This window comes from Vicugna pacos, chromosome 5 (assembly GCF_048564905.1).
Source record: "Vicugna pacos chromosome 5, VicPac4, whole genome shotgun sequence".
Taxonomy (NCBI): domain Eukaryota; kingdom Metazoa; phylum Chordata; class Mammalia; order Artiodactyla; family Camelidae; genus Vicugna; species Vicugna pacos.
The window spans coordinates 70,215,769-70,235,767 of NC_132991.1; the positions used below are offsets into that span (position 1 = coordinate 70,215,769).

The 19,999-nt window shown below is 40.3% G+C and overlaps 1 protein-coding gene across 1 annotated transcript in view; it reads right to left on the bottom strand.

Annotated features, from left to right (window-relative positions):
• The window catches only part of LOC102539743 (aldehyde oxidase 1), a 66,802-nt gene that overhangs the window by 40,856 nt on the left and 5,947 nt on the right, over positions 1 to 19,999 (bottom strand). Inside the window, exons 2-16 of the mRNA XM_031678089.2 lie at positions 19,100 to 19,157; positions 16,814 to 16,910; positions 15,244 to 15,352; positions 13,608 to 13,734; positions 11,788 to 11,849; positions 10,723 to 10,812; positions 10,000 to 10,080; positions 8,829 to 8,973; positions 8,011 to 8,103; positions 7,068 to 7,219; positions 6,785 to 6,878; positions 5,379 to 5,488; positions 4,197 to 4,381; positions 3,074 to 3,236; positions 1,317 to 1,409 (exon numbers count right to left, since the gene is read on the bottom strand). Of these exons, the coding sequence (XP_031533949.2) occupies positions 1,317 to 1,409; positions 3,074 to 3,236; positions 4,197 to 4,381; positions 5,379 to 5,488; positions 6,785 to 6,878; positions 7,068 to 7,219; positions 8,011 to 8,103; positions 8,829 to 8,973; positions 10,000 to 10,080; positions 10,723 to 10,812; positions 11,788 to 11,849; positions 13,608 to 13,734; positions 15,244 to 15,352; positions 16,814 to 16,910; positions 19,100 to 19,157 (1,659 nt within the window). The remainder of the gene's footprint in view (positions 1 to 1,316; positions 1,410 to 3,073; positions 3,237 to 4,196; positions 4,382 to 5,378; positions 5,489 to 6,784; positions 6,879 to 7,067; positions 7,220 to 8,010; positions 8,104 to 8,828; positions 8,974 to 9,999; positions 10,081 to 10,722; positions 10,813 to 11,787; positions 11,850 to 13,607; positions 13,735 to 15,243; positions 15,353 to 16,813; positions 16,911 to 19,099; positions 19,158 to 19,999) is intronic.

Genomic DNA, 19,999 nt, shown 5'->3' on the forward strand with positions numbered 1-19,999 from the left:
TAAAGATACCACGGAGAGTGTTGTCTCCTCTAACTGGTGATTGCTGGTCAAAAGGCTTTTTAAGCAAATCAACTGATGTGGGGGAAAACAATGTTAGTCCTGAGTGCCACAGTTCCTGGAGCAATGTGGATATTTGTATGTGTGTGTAAAAAACCACAGGAGAAACAAAAACAAAACTCATCTGTGTAGGAGATATGTTGCTTCCAAAATTGCCTTGCGATCTATGGTAACAAACTATGTGAAGATTTTCACTTCTCTTTGGATGATCTGAATGCCCATTAATTTGATGTTGTTGTTCCTCTGGTTGTTGAAGTTTATTCCAGGGTCAAGGCAATGTTAGGGAATTTATAAGCCAAAGGTCGCGGTGACTGTATTTTGCAGAACACTGGAGATTTTTCAGAATGATCACTTTCAATGGTGTTTGGCATATTTGAATTTTTGGACACATTGAACCTAAAACTGGAAGAGGTGTACACCGACTTCATTGTTCATTATGACACACTATAAGCTTTTATAACTAAATCTAACAAAAGATCGGAAGAACTGAATATATTTAAAAAGAATGTTCAACAAGCTTTTTCATGTTCTTGACTTAATGAAACTCTCTAGGTAAAGTTTCTTGCTAAAAATTTCGAGGCAAAACATACTGAATCTTATCCAGCTTACCAAGAGGATGACTTCAGGCGGTACTCTTATAATGCTGTGGTTGAAAATTCCGTTGGAAAGTTATGAAAAATTCTGTTCTAATAGTCAGTTTTCATTAGCAGAGCTTGAAATTAGCTCTTAGAACTTACATTTGATTGAACTTTAAAATGTAACTCAGAGAGAAAACACTTGGAGAACAGGGATGGGGCGGGGGCAATGTATCTCCACATTCAAACGAAATAAATCAGCAGCTCTTTAGAAAAGCATTACTGCATTTTCATCAGTCTCCAAGGGCTGTTTCCAACTGGCTCTGTAAATAAAATCAAAGCAGCCCCACGGCCCTGACACAGAATTGACTTTGTGCTTGGACTTCCATGATCTCAAGGGCAAGCGCGCAGGGCAAATTAGGCAGCTATTTTTGTCGGTGGAGCAAGGTCACAGAACAAAACACATGGCCTTCAACATAAAGACAGACATTTGAAAAAAATGACCATTGCTAGCTTCACTTTCAGTCACAATGCTTCATTGATTTTGAAATTTTAATTAACACTAAAGAAGGCTGTGGGAGCGCAGGCTGACAAAGCTTGAGAATCACTGAGAGATAAGTGGGATGTCCACGTGAAGAAGTCTTAGCCAAGGCCCCTTGAATTTAAAAAGAAAATGCCACGAACCTCATACTTTAAGGTACTCAAGTGATGTCTGGAATGGAGATCTTCTAAAGCACTCTCATACGTGTCTGCAAGGCTAGGATAGTGAACAGGGTCCTGAAAAGCAAAACCATTGTAGATATTTAAAATATGCCAGAATGGTCTTGGAAGGGAAGCTAGCATGGTTCTTAGCAAGCAGCTCTACTCAGAAGTCTAACATGTATTAAGTACTTGCCTGGAAGTACAAGCAGGGTTCTCCCTGCTATCCAGGACACACACCCCTGAAGGACCATACATACCACCACGTATTATGAAAAGCCAAGTGAACATTGTAGATCACTGACTTCCAATATCTTTATGTTTCTTATGATCCTTTCACATGCTTTCCTTAGCGATTTAGGACTTACAAACCAGTAAAACAAGAAGGTAGAAGCTAAGTAAGTAAGTTGGAAAGGAAGAGAATACTTAAACCGGGAAGAAGTCAGAGCCAAGGTATGTGATTGCAAATGAGCATCAAACTCTGCTCTGTACCCTCTGGGCAACCGGAGGGGAAGTAAGGTGCAAAGGGCTGCATCCTTGTCACGACCCCACAGCAGGAAGCGCTCTGGGGTCCCGAGAGGAACACTTCCCAGAGCTGAGGGAAGTGGGTCATTTGGTCCTTATGCAAGACCTCGAACAGTACACCTGATGGTTATTTTTTACAATTTAAAATCTTCAACAGAAAACTGAAGCCAACAAAAGCTATTATTTTTAATAGCAGAGGAATGATGAATAGGTGAAATCGAATAGAAGGTAAAAGACCACAAGGTGAAGCTTTACATAATATCATTTGATTCACCCAATAAATTGTACTTGCTTGCTATTAATTGGAGGAGCCTGCAGCTGGCTTTATTTTCCCTCTTTTGATTACCTGGTGACAACATACCACTTATGTATGATTTCAAACTTCTATTGTAAAAACTTTGATACAACTGTTCTGGTTCTTTTTTGTTCCCACGTGTAATGAGAAGCTACCTTCAGAAGGAATGATACGAGAGAACGTTGTGCCTTTTATTTAAAGTGATCGTACTAACTTCTATATGACATGAGAAATGTTCTTGGCTTCTAGTCTGGTTTGGTCAGCTGGTTGTAGCTTGGGATTAATGAGGTCAATATGGTTCAGGCTCCCTTTGGGTCTAGCAAATTTATTCCAAACAACTTTTTTTCCTTGTGTCCTCCCTGGCCAACAGTCTTGTAACTCTAATTGTGCCTGGATGGTTACTGCTCTGATGATGCCTCTCGGGCAGTCTCCACCATGCTCCTCTGAAGCACTGGGACCGTATTAAGCCTTTTCCTATGATGACCCATGACAGTAACCTCGTGGAGCGGCTGCCATCACAATCTCATCGGCGAGACAAATAAAGCTATACCCAGAGGAGAACGCCAAATGCACAAAAGTAAACCTTGGCAAGTGGAAGACATGCTTTTCTGAGGGAAAATACGTTCAAACCATTAACAAGTTTTCTGAACGCCATCCAGACACACAACGGGCCAGAAACAAAATAACAGGGTGGTGTTAAACCAACTCCTGCACAACTCTAAGCTCTGCTTGCAGTTCTTCCCCAACACCCAGCCCATCAACAGGCAGCCTGCCATATACCCAACAAGCCCATGAGTTTCCGATTTGGGTTGTCTTTTCTATTCTAGTCCAGAGCTATCTGGCAGGGGGTTGCTGTCTCCACTTTGGGTATCCCCAGAGACCCCAGCACTGGGAAAGCTAAGGCCTGGTCGGTTCCACCTACCATCCTCTTCAAAATCTGTGACACTTCCAGGTAGAACTTGAAGAGGAAGCTGATGATGAGGGTCCTCTTGAATTCCACCTTTCCACCTGGAGCTGAGGCAGGGAGGGAGACTTCATCCAGAATCAGCCTGCAAGCTGCGTCCAGCATCTCTTCGTTCCAGGGCCTGCGGGAGTCAGAAGAGAAGACTGCTAGCCTGGCTCACCAGCTCAGCTGGCGTGTGAGACAAACAGCGACAGTTTAATGCAGGAAAAAGGAGTCCAATCTCCAGGGTCAGGAAACCCAAGTTCAGATCTCAGCCCATCACTCTCAAGGTGTCTGGCTTGAGTCCACCACTTCATCATCTGTAAAAGGGCCATAACAGTAGATCCCACTTCCTGGAAGGGTCGGGAGAAAGAAATGACAACTCATGTTAAGTCCTCAGCCCGGGGGTGACTGCCCCCTAGATCACTGCCTGCCAGGTTCTGTTTTACGAACCTTACATGGAGTCATTCATGTAATCCTTTCAACTGCCCTGTGAGGGAGGGACGATCACCCCCCCTTTGACAGATAAGGAGACTGAGGGGCTGTAAATTTAAGTAAGCTGATTGAGATCACATAAGTAATAGGAGTTGAACTGAGATTTGGACCAAGCAGTGTGGCTCAATCAAGATCGTGCTTTTTACCACTATTCTATTACTTCTGAAATGGTAACCAATACCCGGTAAATGCTCAAGAAATGTTGGCTGTTACTATTATCTACAGAAATAAAAAGTCAGGTATGCGAATGCACTTAGCAAGTTATTATAAAACAAATTCCCATAATCTAGCTTTCACAATGGTAAATTATTCTCTCCCAATAAAGAATGAAAATGTACTCATTTTGCTTACTGTGTCTGTATCCTATTAGAAGATGGGTTCTCCCTGCCTCTCAGTCATTCTCACACACACACACATACACATACACACATACAAATTGTATGGTGCCCACTTCAGAAGGTACCAACACACATGGAAATAATCATGAAATCTTACTGGAATCCCATCTCATTAACAGAAAGGCAGTCAGCATTTTTCTTTTTGCAATTACATGTCACTACAAAAAGAGCTGCTCCATTACTTGGAGTCTGAGGACATGATTCCATACCTTCCGATGAGTTTCTGGCAGGAATTCTCTGCACAGATGGTGGTTGGACCAACGCCTCCGTACGAGATGGACAACTCTCTAATGATGCCGTCTCCTCCTCCAAAAAACACTCTCATTCCTGAGTTGACTATCGCTAGCGCGTTCTGCTGCCGCTGGGCTTGTCGGAAGGCTGACACAAACTCCCACTGAAAGCAAAAGTTAAGTGGCATGTGTAGAAACACTGAGGGACAGCTCTGCACTGGGCAGTTTGTATATGTTTCTTCATTTGAGCCTTGTCAAACTCTCTGATACGAATCGAATTGTGTCCCCCCCAGAATTGATATGTTAAAGTCCTAATTTCTAATACCTCAGGATGTGACTGTATCCAGAGTTAAGGTTCTTAAAGAGACAATTAAGCTAAAAAAGAGATAATTAGGGTGGGTGCCAATCCAACATGGTGGTATCCTCGCAAGAAGAGGAAATTTGGACACAGACATGAACAGAGGGAAAACCACATGAAGACACAGGGAGAAGATAGTTATCCATGAGCCAAGGAGGGAGGCCTCAGAGAAAACCAACCCTGCCAACACCCTGATTCCAGACTTCTAACCTCTAGAAGCAAAAAAATAAATGTCTGTGATTTAAGCCACCCAGGCTGCGGTTCTTTATTACAGCAGCCCTAGCAAACTCTTACATCCTCCAAGGCGGCTTGATAATTCCCATTTACAGATGGGATATCTAAGGCTGGGAGTGATTTGGTAATTAGCTCAGGGTCACAGTAAGTCTGATGCTAGGATTCACTCCTGAGTCTGACTCCAAAGTCCTTCTTCTTTCAAATAAGTTCTATTGCAAATTTATAGCCTCTTCAAAGCTCCAAGATTTAAGTAGGGATATGTTTCAAGTCTTATTTAGGAAAAAGTCTCACGAGACAAAAAATTTTTTTAAATCTTTAAGAAAGTAACTTTAGAGCTTGGGTTGGGGGAGGGAGAGAGAAAAAGAGAGAGAGAGAGAAAGGCAGAGAGTCAAAGGTCTTCTGATTCTAGGAATGACAGGGGAGTATGTAACACAAGTGAAAAATAACTATTCACAAACCCTCATATTCTCCACTGCAAACACTCAACATCTCTTTTCACCCACCATCCATTGGAACTGACAAGCTGTAGGCTCACAGGGAAAACCAAGAAATTGAAAGAACATTCTCACCTTCCTCGAATAGGGGATGTTCACTGAGATCAAGATTTCTTCAGGCTTGAGATCAGCACTGGGGCACTTTCTGAGAAACTGCTCATTTAAAGGAATCTGTCGTTTTCCTTCTGTGGAAAGAAATGACAATTTCCCTGGAATCTATTCTATTAAACAATCAAACTTCCAAAATTTCGGGGATAATTCTACCAAGTACCAGAGGAAACCGATTGTTTGGGAAAAGAATTGCTCTTCCTATGTTTAAAAAGTCTTTCACCCTGTGATGGTGTCCAGCAACACTTCCTCCCTTCTAGGGCTCACTTTTTTTTTTTTGAGTTCTTTGTTTGCTCATAAATAAAAATATCTAGCAGAGTAGCCCAGAGGTCAGATAGAACAGGACTTTAGCAGTCCTCTTCCTGAACAGCATAATTCATTTTGAGCTTTGTAAGAAGGGAGAGGATATTAATATTCCTTTTGATATTCTAATGAAGTCATTCAACAAACATTTACTGTGTATAACCAAGAACCCTAGTAGTGAATAAATTGCCTTGAATGAATTTTTATACTAGTGAGATGCAGTCTTACTTGTTTATACCTTTTCTTAGCACCTAAAGAATTTCTGTTCTTTAATCAATATATTGGGGGAGGAACTGTTTAATGAAATAGGAGTTTGGGATAAAAGCTAAGAAGCTTTTAATGTTTATATTTACATCACAAAACCCATTTTTCAATATATGATTTTTTAAGGGTATTATTTAAATTGATAACTCTGAATGTAACATCTTCTTTAAGATAATTTTGTAGTTTAGATGGTGTGAAGAGTAGGTATTTAACAATGCAGGTAACAAAAACTAGTCCATATTTTTAGATTAAAAAAACAGACTTATAGAGGACCAGTTAAAACTTTCTAATAATTGTTCACCAAATTGAAATAAAAGAAATCAATGAAAAGTCCTGGATTTAGTCCCCAAAACTCAAGTAAGTAAATATAGAATGAAACCCAACCAGTGTTCAGTAGAAAAAGTCTGCAGGCTTCCATCAATGACAGATCAAGTGTCAGCACGAAGCATGATGTGGGTGCCAGAACACTCCTGTACAACCTGGAGGAAGTCTTCCACAAACGGGCCCAATTGTTCTCAACAGCCTAGAGTTCTCTCCACTACTCAGATCACATCGGGACACTAACCAACACAGGTGTGGCCAATGTCAGGTGACCAGTATGGGAAAATGTCCAGCACAAGTCCTCAAAAGAAAGAGATGAAGACACTGGGTGTATTAGGACCAGACTGACTAAGCTGCCAAAAGGCAGGAAAAATTATTAATATTATAAAGAACAGTATTTTCAAAATGACTTCCTGAATCCCCAGAGGGGCAAAAGAATAGGCAGAGCAGGATTTAATCATCTCTAAGAAGGAGCTGTCACTTACCTTTTGACAGCAAGTTGAGGGTACAGTTGCCCACGGCCAGGAGGGGATTCAGATCTGAATCGAGATGCCGGCTCACTATGTGGCCTCCTAAAGACTTTTTAAAATAATGGATTATTTTCACTTCAGTTGTGTAATTAAAAAACACAAGTGATAAAATTAGAATCAAGCAAGGCTTTGGAGAACGATTCTTTTTGTCTGTTCCAAAAGAACCAAAATGTCATGATCTGTCAGGAACAGTCATTCAAGGGACACACACTAGAGTTTACTGTCATCAAATACATACAGCCATGTTCCTGATCTGGGATCCAGCCAGAGTTCCCAAGTGCTTCAAGAGGGCATGGTACGTCTGTGTCTTCTCCTCTGGGAGCTTCAGGATCACATTAGCCAGGATGTCCTTCACCTGAGCCAGGCTGAGGGCAGCACCTAAGGTCAGCCCTGAAATGAAATCGTTTGTAAATAATGCTATGTGATCACTGCTGACCTGGAAATGTCCATTAGGTTTTGGATTACGGATATGGGATCTTTACGTTCCATACATGCTACCCTGCTTACTGGTGGTCATCGTGGTGATGGAGGTGGTGGTGGTGATGAAGGCAATTTTTTTGAACACTCACTGTTTCAAGCACTATGCTGAATGCTTCACAGAATCTTGAATTCCAACAAAGTTTTGGAATATTAATAGCTTTATTTCTCAGATGAAGAAACTGAGATTCAGTTAAGCAACTTGATTAAGTTCTTTCAGCTAATTCTTTCAGCTAATATATGACTGAGTCAAGAATTGGATTCCAGAGCCAAACTTCCAATCCGCATTTCATTGCTTCTAATTATTGTCATTAAATCAATTTCCATTATCAAAATAGAAAAGCCAGTTTGTAAGCTGCTTAATACATAAACTTGCTTTGGTTACTGCTGTGCTTCTGGAAAGCAAAGACTCTCATTTTTATCTTCCATCCAGCATTAAGCATAGCACCCGTTATTAAATTATTGTTACAGTTCTCCACTACGGCAGACATACAAATTCTTCAGTGAAAATCTGAGTATTCAGACAATTAGTATCTCGTATAATCATAGAGAATTCTTCCCTGAGCCGCCTCCAGAATGTTATCATTCTTAGAAGAAAAGAATCTCTCTATATTATAATTAGGAATAATTTTATTTCTGCTTGTGTGCTGAGCAAAGCAAATAAATTGATTTTAACTAAGAAAACAAGGACCTTAAACACTCACCATTATCTGTATAGTTTACAACATTCAGTTCTTCAATCCTATCAGGAGAAATGATCACGGGATGAAAGATGCCTTTAAATTTCACATCAGGCCCTAAAGGATTGGAAAAAAAAAAAGATTAGGATAAGAAGGGTCTAACTGTCTTTTAAATTTTGAAATTGTGATTAAAACTGATGTCTTTAGATATATGAAAATTACATATCTTTCTATCCATCAGTTCATTGACAAATCACACACACAGAGAATGGCTGGATGGATTTTCACTAAACTTGGAGAACTCTTTGGACGTGTCAGTCCCAAAACTTGGCTGACACATCCAACACCCCTTGCGGCATACTCAAAACTCTCCTTGGGAAGACACTAGGAGAATCCTCAAAGAAACAGGAAGTCAAGCTGAGTTAGCAATGGACGCAATAGAAAGACCCTGTAAGTGCAGTTTAAGAAAACCTACTATGTCCATGGAGACATCACTAAGAGAGGAAACGGAGGAATTTCAAGTACAAGCCGCAGACCCGTCTCCACATGGGAGCGCAGCACAGCTGTCGCTGGGGCTGTGCTGCTGATGTGCTTTGGAGCAACCTCTTGGTACAGCTCTGTGCGCTGCTCCTGCCAGGGCAACAGGAGTTCACTTATGTAACGGGAGTTGTGAAAGGCTCTTGAGCAATGCTGAGAGAGTCAAGTATAAATAATTAAAAATGTTATCTCAGATTGCTTTTCCTGAGAACACACATAAATGAGGTTTTTTTTTCCTCCCAAAGCTCTCTTCCTTAGTTTCCTCATGAGAAGTCCTCACGAGAAGTCCCTGGGGTTCTACATACCCACAGAGGTGTTCCCCATGACAACAGGGGCCTGGGGATACTTGGCTTTAGCTTTTAGAAGTTCCTTCAAGGTCACTGGGGAAATCCAAGTCATTCTATCACCGTGAAAAATTCTGGTCTTGTGCGGTTGCTTCTCAGCCAATTTCTATCGAAAAAGCAACAGAGATTCATGATCATCTCATAATAACATTTCCACCTGCTTCTGCTCTAATGATAGAAAGAAAGAAAGGAAATTGAGATTAAAAAAAATAAATAAAAGTGACCTAAAAATACAGCTTTACTAGAAATCAGAGTACAGGATAAAAATACAATCACACCTTACTCTTTCTGGAGACATTCCAATACATCTCCCTTTGGTGCTTTCATATCTCAAAACAATCCATTTCAATGTTTAAAAATACTTTTACATGCTTAAATGTTAAATAAATACAAATACAAATGAATAAGACAGTGAAATGTTACATTTTATCTAATATAGCACGAATTAATCAGGGCTAGGAAAGAAATTTGACAAATGAAATGTCTCTCTGAATTTTGTCCAAAGAGGGCAGGCAGTTTGATGAGCATTATATACAGCCTGAAATAAAAGTAAATGGAATAGATCCAATAGGGTTTTTAGTTCTAGCTGAGAGAGAGAGATCCAAACTTTAGATTGGCTCTGTCAAGCCATATTTTATGAGGTGAATTGAATCAATATTGTATGATGAATTTGAATAGATGTCCTCTCAGCATCTATGGAGATGATCATATGACTTTTCTCCATCTTTATTAATAAATTATATTAGTAGACTTCCTAATATTGAACCATCCATGCAGCCATGTAATAAACCCTATTTAGATATGAAAAAAATATTTTAACATGCTTAGTTCTGTCAGAATATTTGTGGAAGAATACAACAGATGTTGTGATGTCATTTTAGGACATTTTTTATAGATACTGTCTGTTGCTTCTCACATTCAACTGTCCCTTGGGGGTGACTCCACCCTCACCCACCTACGTCTGCCTCAGTCCCACACTCTTTAGACCTTGGGCTGAGGATACCAGATGGATATTACTCATTGAGTAATTACTCATTACTCAATCAGCTCTCAAGAGGATTCCTAAGCAGATGTCCCTCCTGACACTTCACCACGAATTCTTCTAGGATGAGCTCAACTTTGCCTCACTTACCATTAGCTCGGGAGGAAATATCAATTCCTGAGTTGGATCCAATGGCAGAAACTCCTCTTCTGAGAAGAGTTTTAGACTTGTCTTAAAAAGAGAAAGTATCAGAAGCTATTGTCATCAGGTAACTCCAACCACTTCAAATCTTTCGTGGAATAAGGTCAGAAGAAGACAGACACAGAGCAGACAGACAAAAAGCCAGCTAGTCAGCCACGGTACATGGGCTCTAAAGTGGTCCTGACACAGACCAAGCCACCAGCACCTCAGTGCAGGTGCCTGAGGGTCTCCAAAGCCCTCAGCCCCCGCACACTCTCTTCGGAGTCTGGGGAAGCAGAGGAGGCCTGCAGCAGCACCACGCACAGCTGCGAACTAGAACATTTCCCTGAATTGCCCCCTCTCCTGTCACTCCCTGTTCTTTTATTTCCCTGACATCTCCACTTGAAAAAAACTTGAAAAAGGCTTTTTTTTTTTTAAACTAAGAGACATTAAGAGATCCATGCGCTTTCCCTCCTATAGCTAGCCGCACATGACCGAGAGTAACGTCTGGAATGAGAGACGAAGTTGTTGGGATAGATTTTTTTTTTAACAGAGATGGAGTGAGAATGGGAGAGGGGACATGTGACACACCTCAGATCAGTCAACTTGGGCAGCCGTTTATTCTTTCTAAAAGTAAGTTGGTCTCTGCTCATGTCCTGGGGAAACCTTATAAAAAATTTACATCTCACTGACCTCATTTCCTTCCTCAAATTCTGGTAATCCATTTATTCCTTGATCCAAACAGCAAACCCCATTTTCTTTACTTTGACAGCAGCCAGAAGTCTAGTGGGTAAAAAAACAAATAAAATTTATTGCTGATTCTACCTTTTTTTTCAGTTTTATTGAGGTATAATTAACAAATAAAGTCATCTATATCTAAAGCGCAGAACTTGACTATTTGTCATACGTATACTTTGTTAATGATTACCACAACCAGGTTAATTAACACATCCATCACCTCACATAGTAACCGTGTGTGTGTGTGTGTGTGTGTGTGTGTGTGGTGAGAACACCTAAGATCTACTCTCTTAGTAAATTTCAAGCACACAACACAGTATTATTAACTATAGTCACCATGCTGTAAATATCTTATAACAAAGTCTGGCAAATAGCAATAAATATTCACAATGATTGATTGTTAATATTAATAATATTTAATATTTTCTTAACAACAAATACTAATAAGTATTATTATCACTCTGTTCTTACTTATGATGTACTGATTTCATAATTCAACTTCCAAAGGGCTATCTTATGTCCCTTATTTCAAGGTTGTTTGTTCATCTAGTCATTCAACAAACATTGATTGAGTTTCTATTCAAACTGTGCATGATGACCAGCCCTGGCGCTGCACAGCCTCTTCTGTCAAGCAGACCACCTTCTGGTGAAGAGATGGAGGAGCAGATGGGCAAATACACCACTGTGGGACCAGCACTGTGACAGGGCTTGTTCAGAGGACAGCAGGAGCACCAGGGCAGGTATCTGACCCAAACAGGTCAGGAAAGACTCCTTGGGACAACGACCCATAGCCAGTGTCAAAGTGCTCAGGTGCTCGTTGTGTGGCGACCAGGGCAAGCTCATGAATAAAGCTGGGCGCCCTGCCCAAGATCAAGTAACAAATCGCAACTACAGGCCTTGAGATAAGAAGCAGCCCTATATTAGTAACAATGGCCTGTTCTTCTAATCACACCTGCCAACCTCTACCATTTTGTTTGGTCGGGAAAAAATATACTCGATAAAATGCTCCTTTCTACTTACTTTACAGAAAGTCTTGCATGCATCAATTATGGGCCTGTATCCAGTGCAACGGCACAGGTTACCTGAAGGAGAAAAACCCAGCTCTGTTACTCAAGCAGCCTAGAGGGAGGCAGAGTCTGCCAAATGTACGATGGAAGTAAGGACCTCCATCCAAGAAGGAAGCCCTGCTTCACATTCCACTAAATCCACAAAATTAGATTTTTTTTTGTCAGCAATGTGGGGTATTTGGTTGAGAGTCTTGAGGTAGAGTTTAATAACTGAGCTATTTGGACTTTCTCCTTGTACAGTTTTTTAAACTCTCTGCTTTTGATGGGTGCTTAGAGAACACAGCGATTTCAAGCCCCAAACTCTTGGTCTACAGACACATTCAAATTAGGAGTTCGAGCTTTGCAGATACTGACTGGTATATATAAAATAGATAAACAAGCTTATACTGCCTAGCACAGGGAACCATACTCGATATCTTGTAGTAGCTTATGGTAAAAAAGAATATGAAAATTAATATATGTATATTCATGTATAACTGAAGAAATGTGCTGTACACCAGAAATTGACACAACTTTGTAAATTGACTATACTTCAATAAAAAACAAATAAATAAACAAACAAACTAATGGTTTGGAGTTACATAAAAAAAAAAAAGAGCTAAGCTTCAGATGATAGAAAGAAGAAAGGCGTCATTCAGCAGTAAAGGCGGTTTTTAAACTTTGGGAGCAATTGAGCACACAATCCTTTTACAATAGATCATCAGCCGGTGTTTCTCTCATGGTGGTCCAGGTGCCACATTCTTCTCCAACCCCCAAATCTGGGCTCGATTTAGAAAACAAAGCCACTGAAGCAAGCTCTCTGGGGCTGGGGCCCAGGAATCTTCATTCTGTACAAACTCCCCATGTAAGTCTTAAGCACCCTAAAATTTGAGAACCCCTTGTCACTTGTTCACATCATAAACGGCCATGAGATCAAATGCATAACAAGACCTAAGGGAAATCAGAGAGAAGACAGTTCCTGTGCCACATCGCCCCTTTCTACTGCTGTCTAGTCCTGTCTTCCCTGGAAGAGGAACCAAACACATGAGCTTTAGGCCCACGTTCTCCAGCAGAGAAATAAAGTCTTGGGGAGACAAGTAGAGGCAAGGAGAGTTCCAGCAGAAATAGGATTTGGGAGGCGCTTACTCTTTAGAATTGTTTAGAGTCTTGTTAGTGAAGATCTCCTCCACCCATCCACACGCTAGCTCCTGCACCTGCTAAACTAGCTCCACGTAACGGCAGTTCTTTGAAATAAGTATCCTCAGACAGTTTCAGTCTCTCTGATTTCCCGTTATATTCATCATGAACCCTCTGATATTTAATATGGTCCTGAGAGCACCCACCCAATAGGAGAGAGCAGCATGAGGAGATAACTGGTCTCTTTCCAAGGGTAAATGAATTAACTGGCTTTGTAGTGATTATTACAACAAGTAAATCAAAAAAAGGAGGAGACACTTACAGATTAAGAGAGACTTAGGAAATATATCAGCCAAGTGCAATGTGTGGCTCTTGTTTGAATCCTGATTTGGACAAACTAACTCTTCTAGTTATTGGTGTTATAACTTTGAATAAATTACTCTCTCTAAACCTTAGTTTCTCCATCTATAAAATGGGCATAGCAGTAATGCCCATCTTAAAAAAAAATAATGCCCATCTTATAGAGTTGTTATAAAGAGTAAATGAGGTAGTGTTTATACAGCATTTAACGCTGTATGTGGCACACAGCAAGTGTCTAATATCATAAGCTATCATCATCATTATATAAAAATAAAAGCACACACACATACAACCTACCGCCAAGGGCATCAGTCAGTTGAGTCAGGGTGGGCTCCGGGTGGTTCCTCAGCAGTGTGTAGATGGACATCACCATCCCAGGGGTGCAGAAGCCACACTGTGTGCCGTGACATTTGGCAATCCTTTCCTGGAAGCATAGAAAGGTCAGAAATGCAGAATCAGATTCCATCCCAGACCTACTGAGTCAGAACCTGCATTTTAATAAGATTCCCACGTGTGGCTCATCTGCACAATCAAGTTGGAGAAGGGGTGCCAGAAAATCCTTCTCATCCTTGACGTCTCCCTTTCTTGGGCTGAGGTGGCCGTGATTACTGGGCCTCATCAGAGTTTGAGCTTCATTGAAGATTCTCGGCCTTCAGAATCACCAGGGGAGCTTTAAAATTTCCAAAGGCCAAGCAGTGCCCCTGACCAGTTGACTGAGACTCTCTGGGGGTGGGGCACAGACATATGTTTTTCAAAGGTTCCCGAGTGTTTCAATTTGCACTCCAGAATGGGAATCACTGAGATGAAGGTTACTCTCTGGAAGTCCTTCAGGGAAATAAACTGGATTCTACTCAAGCTGAGCGGAAAAAAACAAAAACAAAAACAAAAACAAAATCTTCAAGTATTTCCCACGTACCTTTATCTGCCCACTATTGCCCTCATGCTGTAGCACACAGAATTTGTTTACAAAGTGCCATTGTTAATCCAAGAAACAATCAAGATGGAGACACTGCCTTGATTTCTCTTCCAAATCTCCCTCGCTCCTGCCCCAGTATTTTCTCTTTGGAGTCAAACTTCAAAGGTGCCACCCCATTTGGGAAGCTGTCATCTGGCTACCTTGCAGCCAAGAACATGACAGTGGGTACTAAATGAAAGGGTGTTTTCATGCCTCTGACCAGCCAAGTCTCACAGGCGCATCCAGACAGAATCTGCTCCCTCTAGGTAATGAGGTTTCATAGAAGATAAACAGAATGCAAGATTTCTTCAAGCCCAGGCAATTTGAAGTCTGACCATTTTCTATGTTGCCTCTAATTTTTTCCTCCTCTATCCTCACCTCTTAAGTGGTACTCATTAATTTAGATAAAAACAAATAGCAACAGCATTTTTCCGGGCAAATAACTGAAAGCATCAGGAACCTGAGGTGCCCTTTCACTTGAGGCAAAGTTCTAACACGGTGTCTCCTTAGGAGAAAAGCCTCAGAATTCATTGACACCTATTATCTATCTTTTGAAGAAATTAAATTTAACAAATCTTTTTGGTGGCTGAGATTTTCATTCAGCTTTAAAATCACATTATTTTCCCCTTTACATATAAAAAATGAGATTATATCCCCAATGCACATGGCTCTCATTTCTTTATAAGTTTGGAACATGTAAGGTGGATAGGTCCCATCTAATTAGAATATAGAAAACAAAGCCAGTGATGTCAGGGTTTTCTTTAAAAAGGGAAGGTCCTCTAGTCTTTCAAAAGTATTTTTCCAAGGTGTCAGACACAAGGCATCCAGATGTTCACTCCTGCTCCCAGCTTGGTGTCATCTGTTGGCTGTGACCAAGCAGCAGGGCCCACTGCTCTACTGTACTAATTTCAGGAACTCGTCATGTCATTAATGGTTTTCGAAGCACAGAAACCCTATGAAGAAAAGGCACAACCTCACCTGAACAGGATGAATCCTGGTCTTGGTGCTTCCTATGCCTTCTACTGTGGTGACAGCAGCACCATACAGAGAACAGATGGGAAGCAGACAGGCATTGGCTGGATAATGTCTTTAAATGAAAAAGAGAAACACAAACAACATTGTATTCAGTGGGAAAGGGGACAGAACATTCACTGCATACTTCCAATATGGCAGGTTTTGTATAATGTCCCAGGCATATACATTTTGTCCTTAGCTTATAACCATTTTACAGAAGACGACTCTGAGGGTCAGGGTGATTTGCTCAGGATCACACCTGGACTGTCAAAGACAAGATTCAAATTAGGCCTCCTAATTCTAACTCCAGAACAATTTCCACTAACTGTGTTTTTTTTCTCTTGAATGAAGGGCTGACATTCTTTACTCTAGCCACTTAGACCATATTCCATCTTCCAAGCAAACGCTGGGCCAGGGGTTGGTTGGCAGCAAAGTTAATTTGATATTGTGCTTCAGAAAAAGAAATAGTGTGTGAAATAAAAAGCTCCTCAATTTCACAAACCTATGGCTAGAAAATGTCCAACTCAAAATGACTCCTTTATAAAATGTTCTCATTCACCAAAAAGAACTACCTATGGCCAATAAATACATGAAATGAATGTTCAACCTCAAAAACAATCAAGAGTGATTTGAGTTAAGCAATAAGAAACCATTTTTATCAAAGATTAAAAAAAACGTAATATGCATTATTAGCAAAAGTTTAGGAAAATAAAACTCAGATACTGCTGCTAAGAATGGAAATTAATAGAGCGACATTTTGCTGGAAGGTCTAAAAACTTAAAGATGCGCTCTTTTACCTTGCAATTCCACCTCTATCATAAAGAAATAGTCATAAACATATATATATATATGTGTATGAATGCTCACAGATGCATTGCTTATTATAATGAAAAGGAAAAAATAATCTAACTGATCACTATTTGGGGACTGGTTTTGGTACAGTCAAACAAGGAAACATACATAGCCATTAAAATTACATTTATTGTTTTGAAAAGATATCCATGAGAAGCTTAGCAAAAAATAAATGTTTCTAAATTGTATATGCAGTATGCTTCTGTAAGTATACAACAAAAGAAAGACTCGAAGGATGTTATTAATTTACAAATAAATGTAAATATTTACTGAGTGCCTACTGTGTGCCAGGCAGAGTTCTAGGTACTAGGATTCATCGATGAACAAGACAGACAAAATCCTTGCTCTTGACAGCGTATATTCTAGTTGAGGGAAGATAGACAATACATCCATACGAACCTACATCCGGTGAGACGCACAATGAATACGTTGCTACAAGCCAAGGGACTAGGGAGTTGCAGAGGTGGGATGGGGCATTGCTATGTAGGAGATGATCAGGGAAGGCTGAGAATGTAATATTTCTGCTGGAACCTGAATAATTTGATGCCCTTCATTGCATCCAGTGCCTGCCACAGTTCCTGTCACAGAATAGGTGCTCAATGCATATCTACCAAAGGAAGGAATAAAACAAAGTTCAAAACTACAAAAATTCAACCCATATCTGGACTTTGCAGCCGGGTACCTTATCCTCTTGGTATTGGGGTCGTATCGTGATATCATCACAGTGCAGGCGCCACAGCCTCCCCCTCCACAGCCATATTTAGTTCCTGTGAGTCGGACTGGAAAAAGCATAGTTAAGGATAATGTATTTTCCATAATTTCCATTGTAAAATAGCTCTGACCTTAGGAGACAACACCATCAAAGACTCTTAAAATATAGTTTGACACTTATCAAATGATGTATGTATTTCTTAGCTACTATAATTTGAAACCCTGGAAATTCTTGATTTCCATTTGTGTGTCATATCTAGTCTCTTCCTTTTTAAAACACCTGGACCTCAGGTTGCCAAAAATAGGGCCAAATGTAAAAAAAAAAAAAAAAGAAGAAGAGTCTATACATACAAGGCTTTGAGCATTTGAAGGTATGACTACGTTGCATATCTGTTCTTATCCTTATCTGTCTTTCATGACATATAAAGCAGAATATCAAATTGTAAATAATTCTTAGAATATTTGTATCATATTATTGATGTTTGCCTTATTTCTCTGCTTCTCAGTGGCAGAAACTGCCAGTTGTTTCCCAATATCTTTTCTCTCATTCTTCCTTGATAATAGAAATCCCAATTTTTTACACACATGGTTGCCCAGAATAAAAAATACATTTTCCCAGCCTCCTCTGAAGCTACATGGGGTCATTAATAATGGTGGCTAATGGAGTGTAAGCACATATGTTGTGTATGACTTCCAGGAGGGAAATGTCCTCAAAGGGAAAGGGGTTCCCTCTTCATCTCTTACTTCTTCCTATTTGCTGGGATTCAGATATGATGGCTGAACCTCAGTTAGTCATCTCTGACCATGAGGAGAAAGCTTCATACTGAGGAGGGTAGAGCGGCAAGATAGAAGGAGATTGGTCCCTGATAACACTGTGACATCGCTTTGCTTGCCTGGCTCTACCTATCTTTGGAATTCCTTTATGTGAGTCTGACAGCCATGAGAATGTGCCTCATAGGCATCCTTCGACATAGAGGGAACTGACCAAGAGACCCAGCTGCTGCACTGTGCTATCACCCCAGTGTTCACCGAGGCCATGCCTCCCATGGGGTGACTCCCACCAATGGCTCAGTGCTAATAGAGAGACACAAGGATCAACCATCCTCAGTGGCTTTGATGAACATGTCTTAGACTGCACAGCAGTCTGAGACCCTTCCACCCAGCCTTCTCCCCTCTCTTCCTTGCAGGTCTAATGCCCTAAGCCTTCTTGGGCAGCCTCCCTACTTCACTCAGGCATTTTTCCTCATAAAACTCTTGCACATTTAATTTCACTTTTCTTGGTGACTGCTTCCCAGAGATCCTGAAATAACACAATGAGAAAGAAATAAACTTCTATCTTGTTTACTGCTTTGGGGATTTCCTGTCCCAATAGTGAATCAAATCTTAACTGTTACACTGGTACCATGGATAACCAGGAAATTAGGATTCATTGCTTCCATGTCCGAAAATCTTGAATGACTTCCAGAAGATAATTATTGATGTTTTTGCTTTTTATTTTTTAAATTTATTTTTAAAAATTTTGGAGGGGAGGTAATTAGGTTTATTTATTTTTATTTATTTACTTTTTAACAGAGGTACTGGGGATTGAGCCCAGAACCTCATGCATGCTAAGCATGCACCCTACCACTGAGCTATACCCTCCCCCCATTGATTTTTTTAAGTTTCATACGCTTTTGGGAATTTCACTCTCTCCAGGGGAAAAAATGTACAAATTCCATTGTCATACAATTTGACATATAATGTAGTGGGATCTGCAGACCTCTGGAAGCCCACTGGAGTTCACACACAGCAGGATAAGAATCCACTCCTTAGATGACATTTATTTAGAAAGTTTTTCTAAACTAACATTTTCATTAATTTCTCTTCTGCTCTTTCACCTTCATTTCAGGAGATTTCTGTGCTCTCTTTTTCTAGTGGACATGATGATTGGTCTTCGAAGATAGAATATCAATTTTGTGACTCTTAATTCTAAACAATGTTTAATGAAGCCATTTAACATCCATCGCTTTAATTCCCATTGCTAGTTTCTCCATTTTATGCAATATATTTAATGCCAAAACAGAGATTAGAAAGAACTTGGTTCTTCTGATAGGCACAAGTATGCACTGCCTAGAAGACCCAGATATAGGACTTTCTCAAAGATGAACATAAAACTATAGTAGGGAATGTGACTAAGTGTGGCTCTGAAAGTGTTTCAGAGCTATACACATCTCACACACACACACACACGCACACACACACTCAAAGCAAAGGATACGCTTCTTCCTCAGGTACGGTAACAGCATTGTTTCAGGATCGACATTTTTTTCTAGCACCTGTACCAAAAGAATATAGGAGTTATATGCACAGAGTTGAGAGAGCTACTGTGACATTTACATTGGTGGGCTCATACAAATTTCATAGAAATTCATGTTAATTAATTCATCTACTCATATTTTCAACTTGATTTATTGTTTATGGAACACATGTGGTTTACAAATCACCTCTTGTAAGTGTAAAGTCTAAATCTCGGGCCCCACCACCACTTTGCCACCGTCCTTGGTTCTGAATCATCACTGGTCTCTAAGACAGTGGTTGTTTCTACCAACAGAAACACTAGTGACTACTGTCCAACTTCTAGAAAGTCTGAAGCAAGTGAGGGAAAAGATATTCGTAGAACAGGATACAGAAGACAGGGGGTGGGGAATGGAGCTGCTGGAATAGAATAACCTCTGAGAAAGTGATACAGATCTTTTTTTAAGGACTTGTTTATCATTTTCAAAGAATTACAGTTTCCAGAAAGAGCATACAACCAACCTTGGCTCCCAAATCACAGAGACAGAGGAGAAGATAAATGTGTGTGCATAGTGATACAAAGATGTGCAAGCAAAGAACACTTAAGAAGCATGTTTGCATGGGCAGCCCAGCAACATGGCAGGCTGAACAGTGGTACCCAATGGATGGCGTGACTGAAATGTCATAATGGTTATGTTTTCCCAAATGATCCTGCTTTCTATTCTTTTTATTACAAATTTGGATGTCTTTTAGATTGACAAACAGAAGCATTTTAATTCTACAATTCTACAGTTTCAGAAGTAGAGTTCATCTTTCACCATGTTATACCAATTTTCCCTTCTGGAAATTAGGTGAGAAGGGGATATGTGCTTCTTCTACAAAT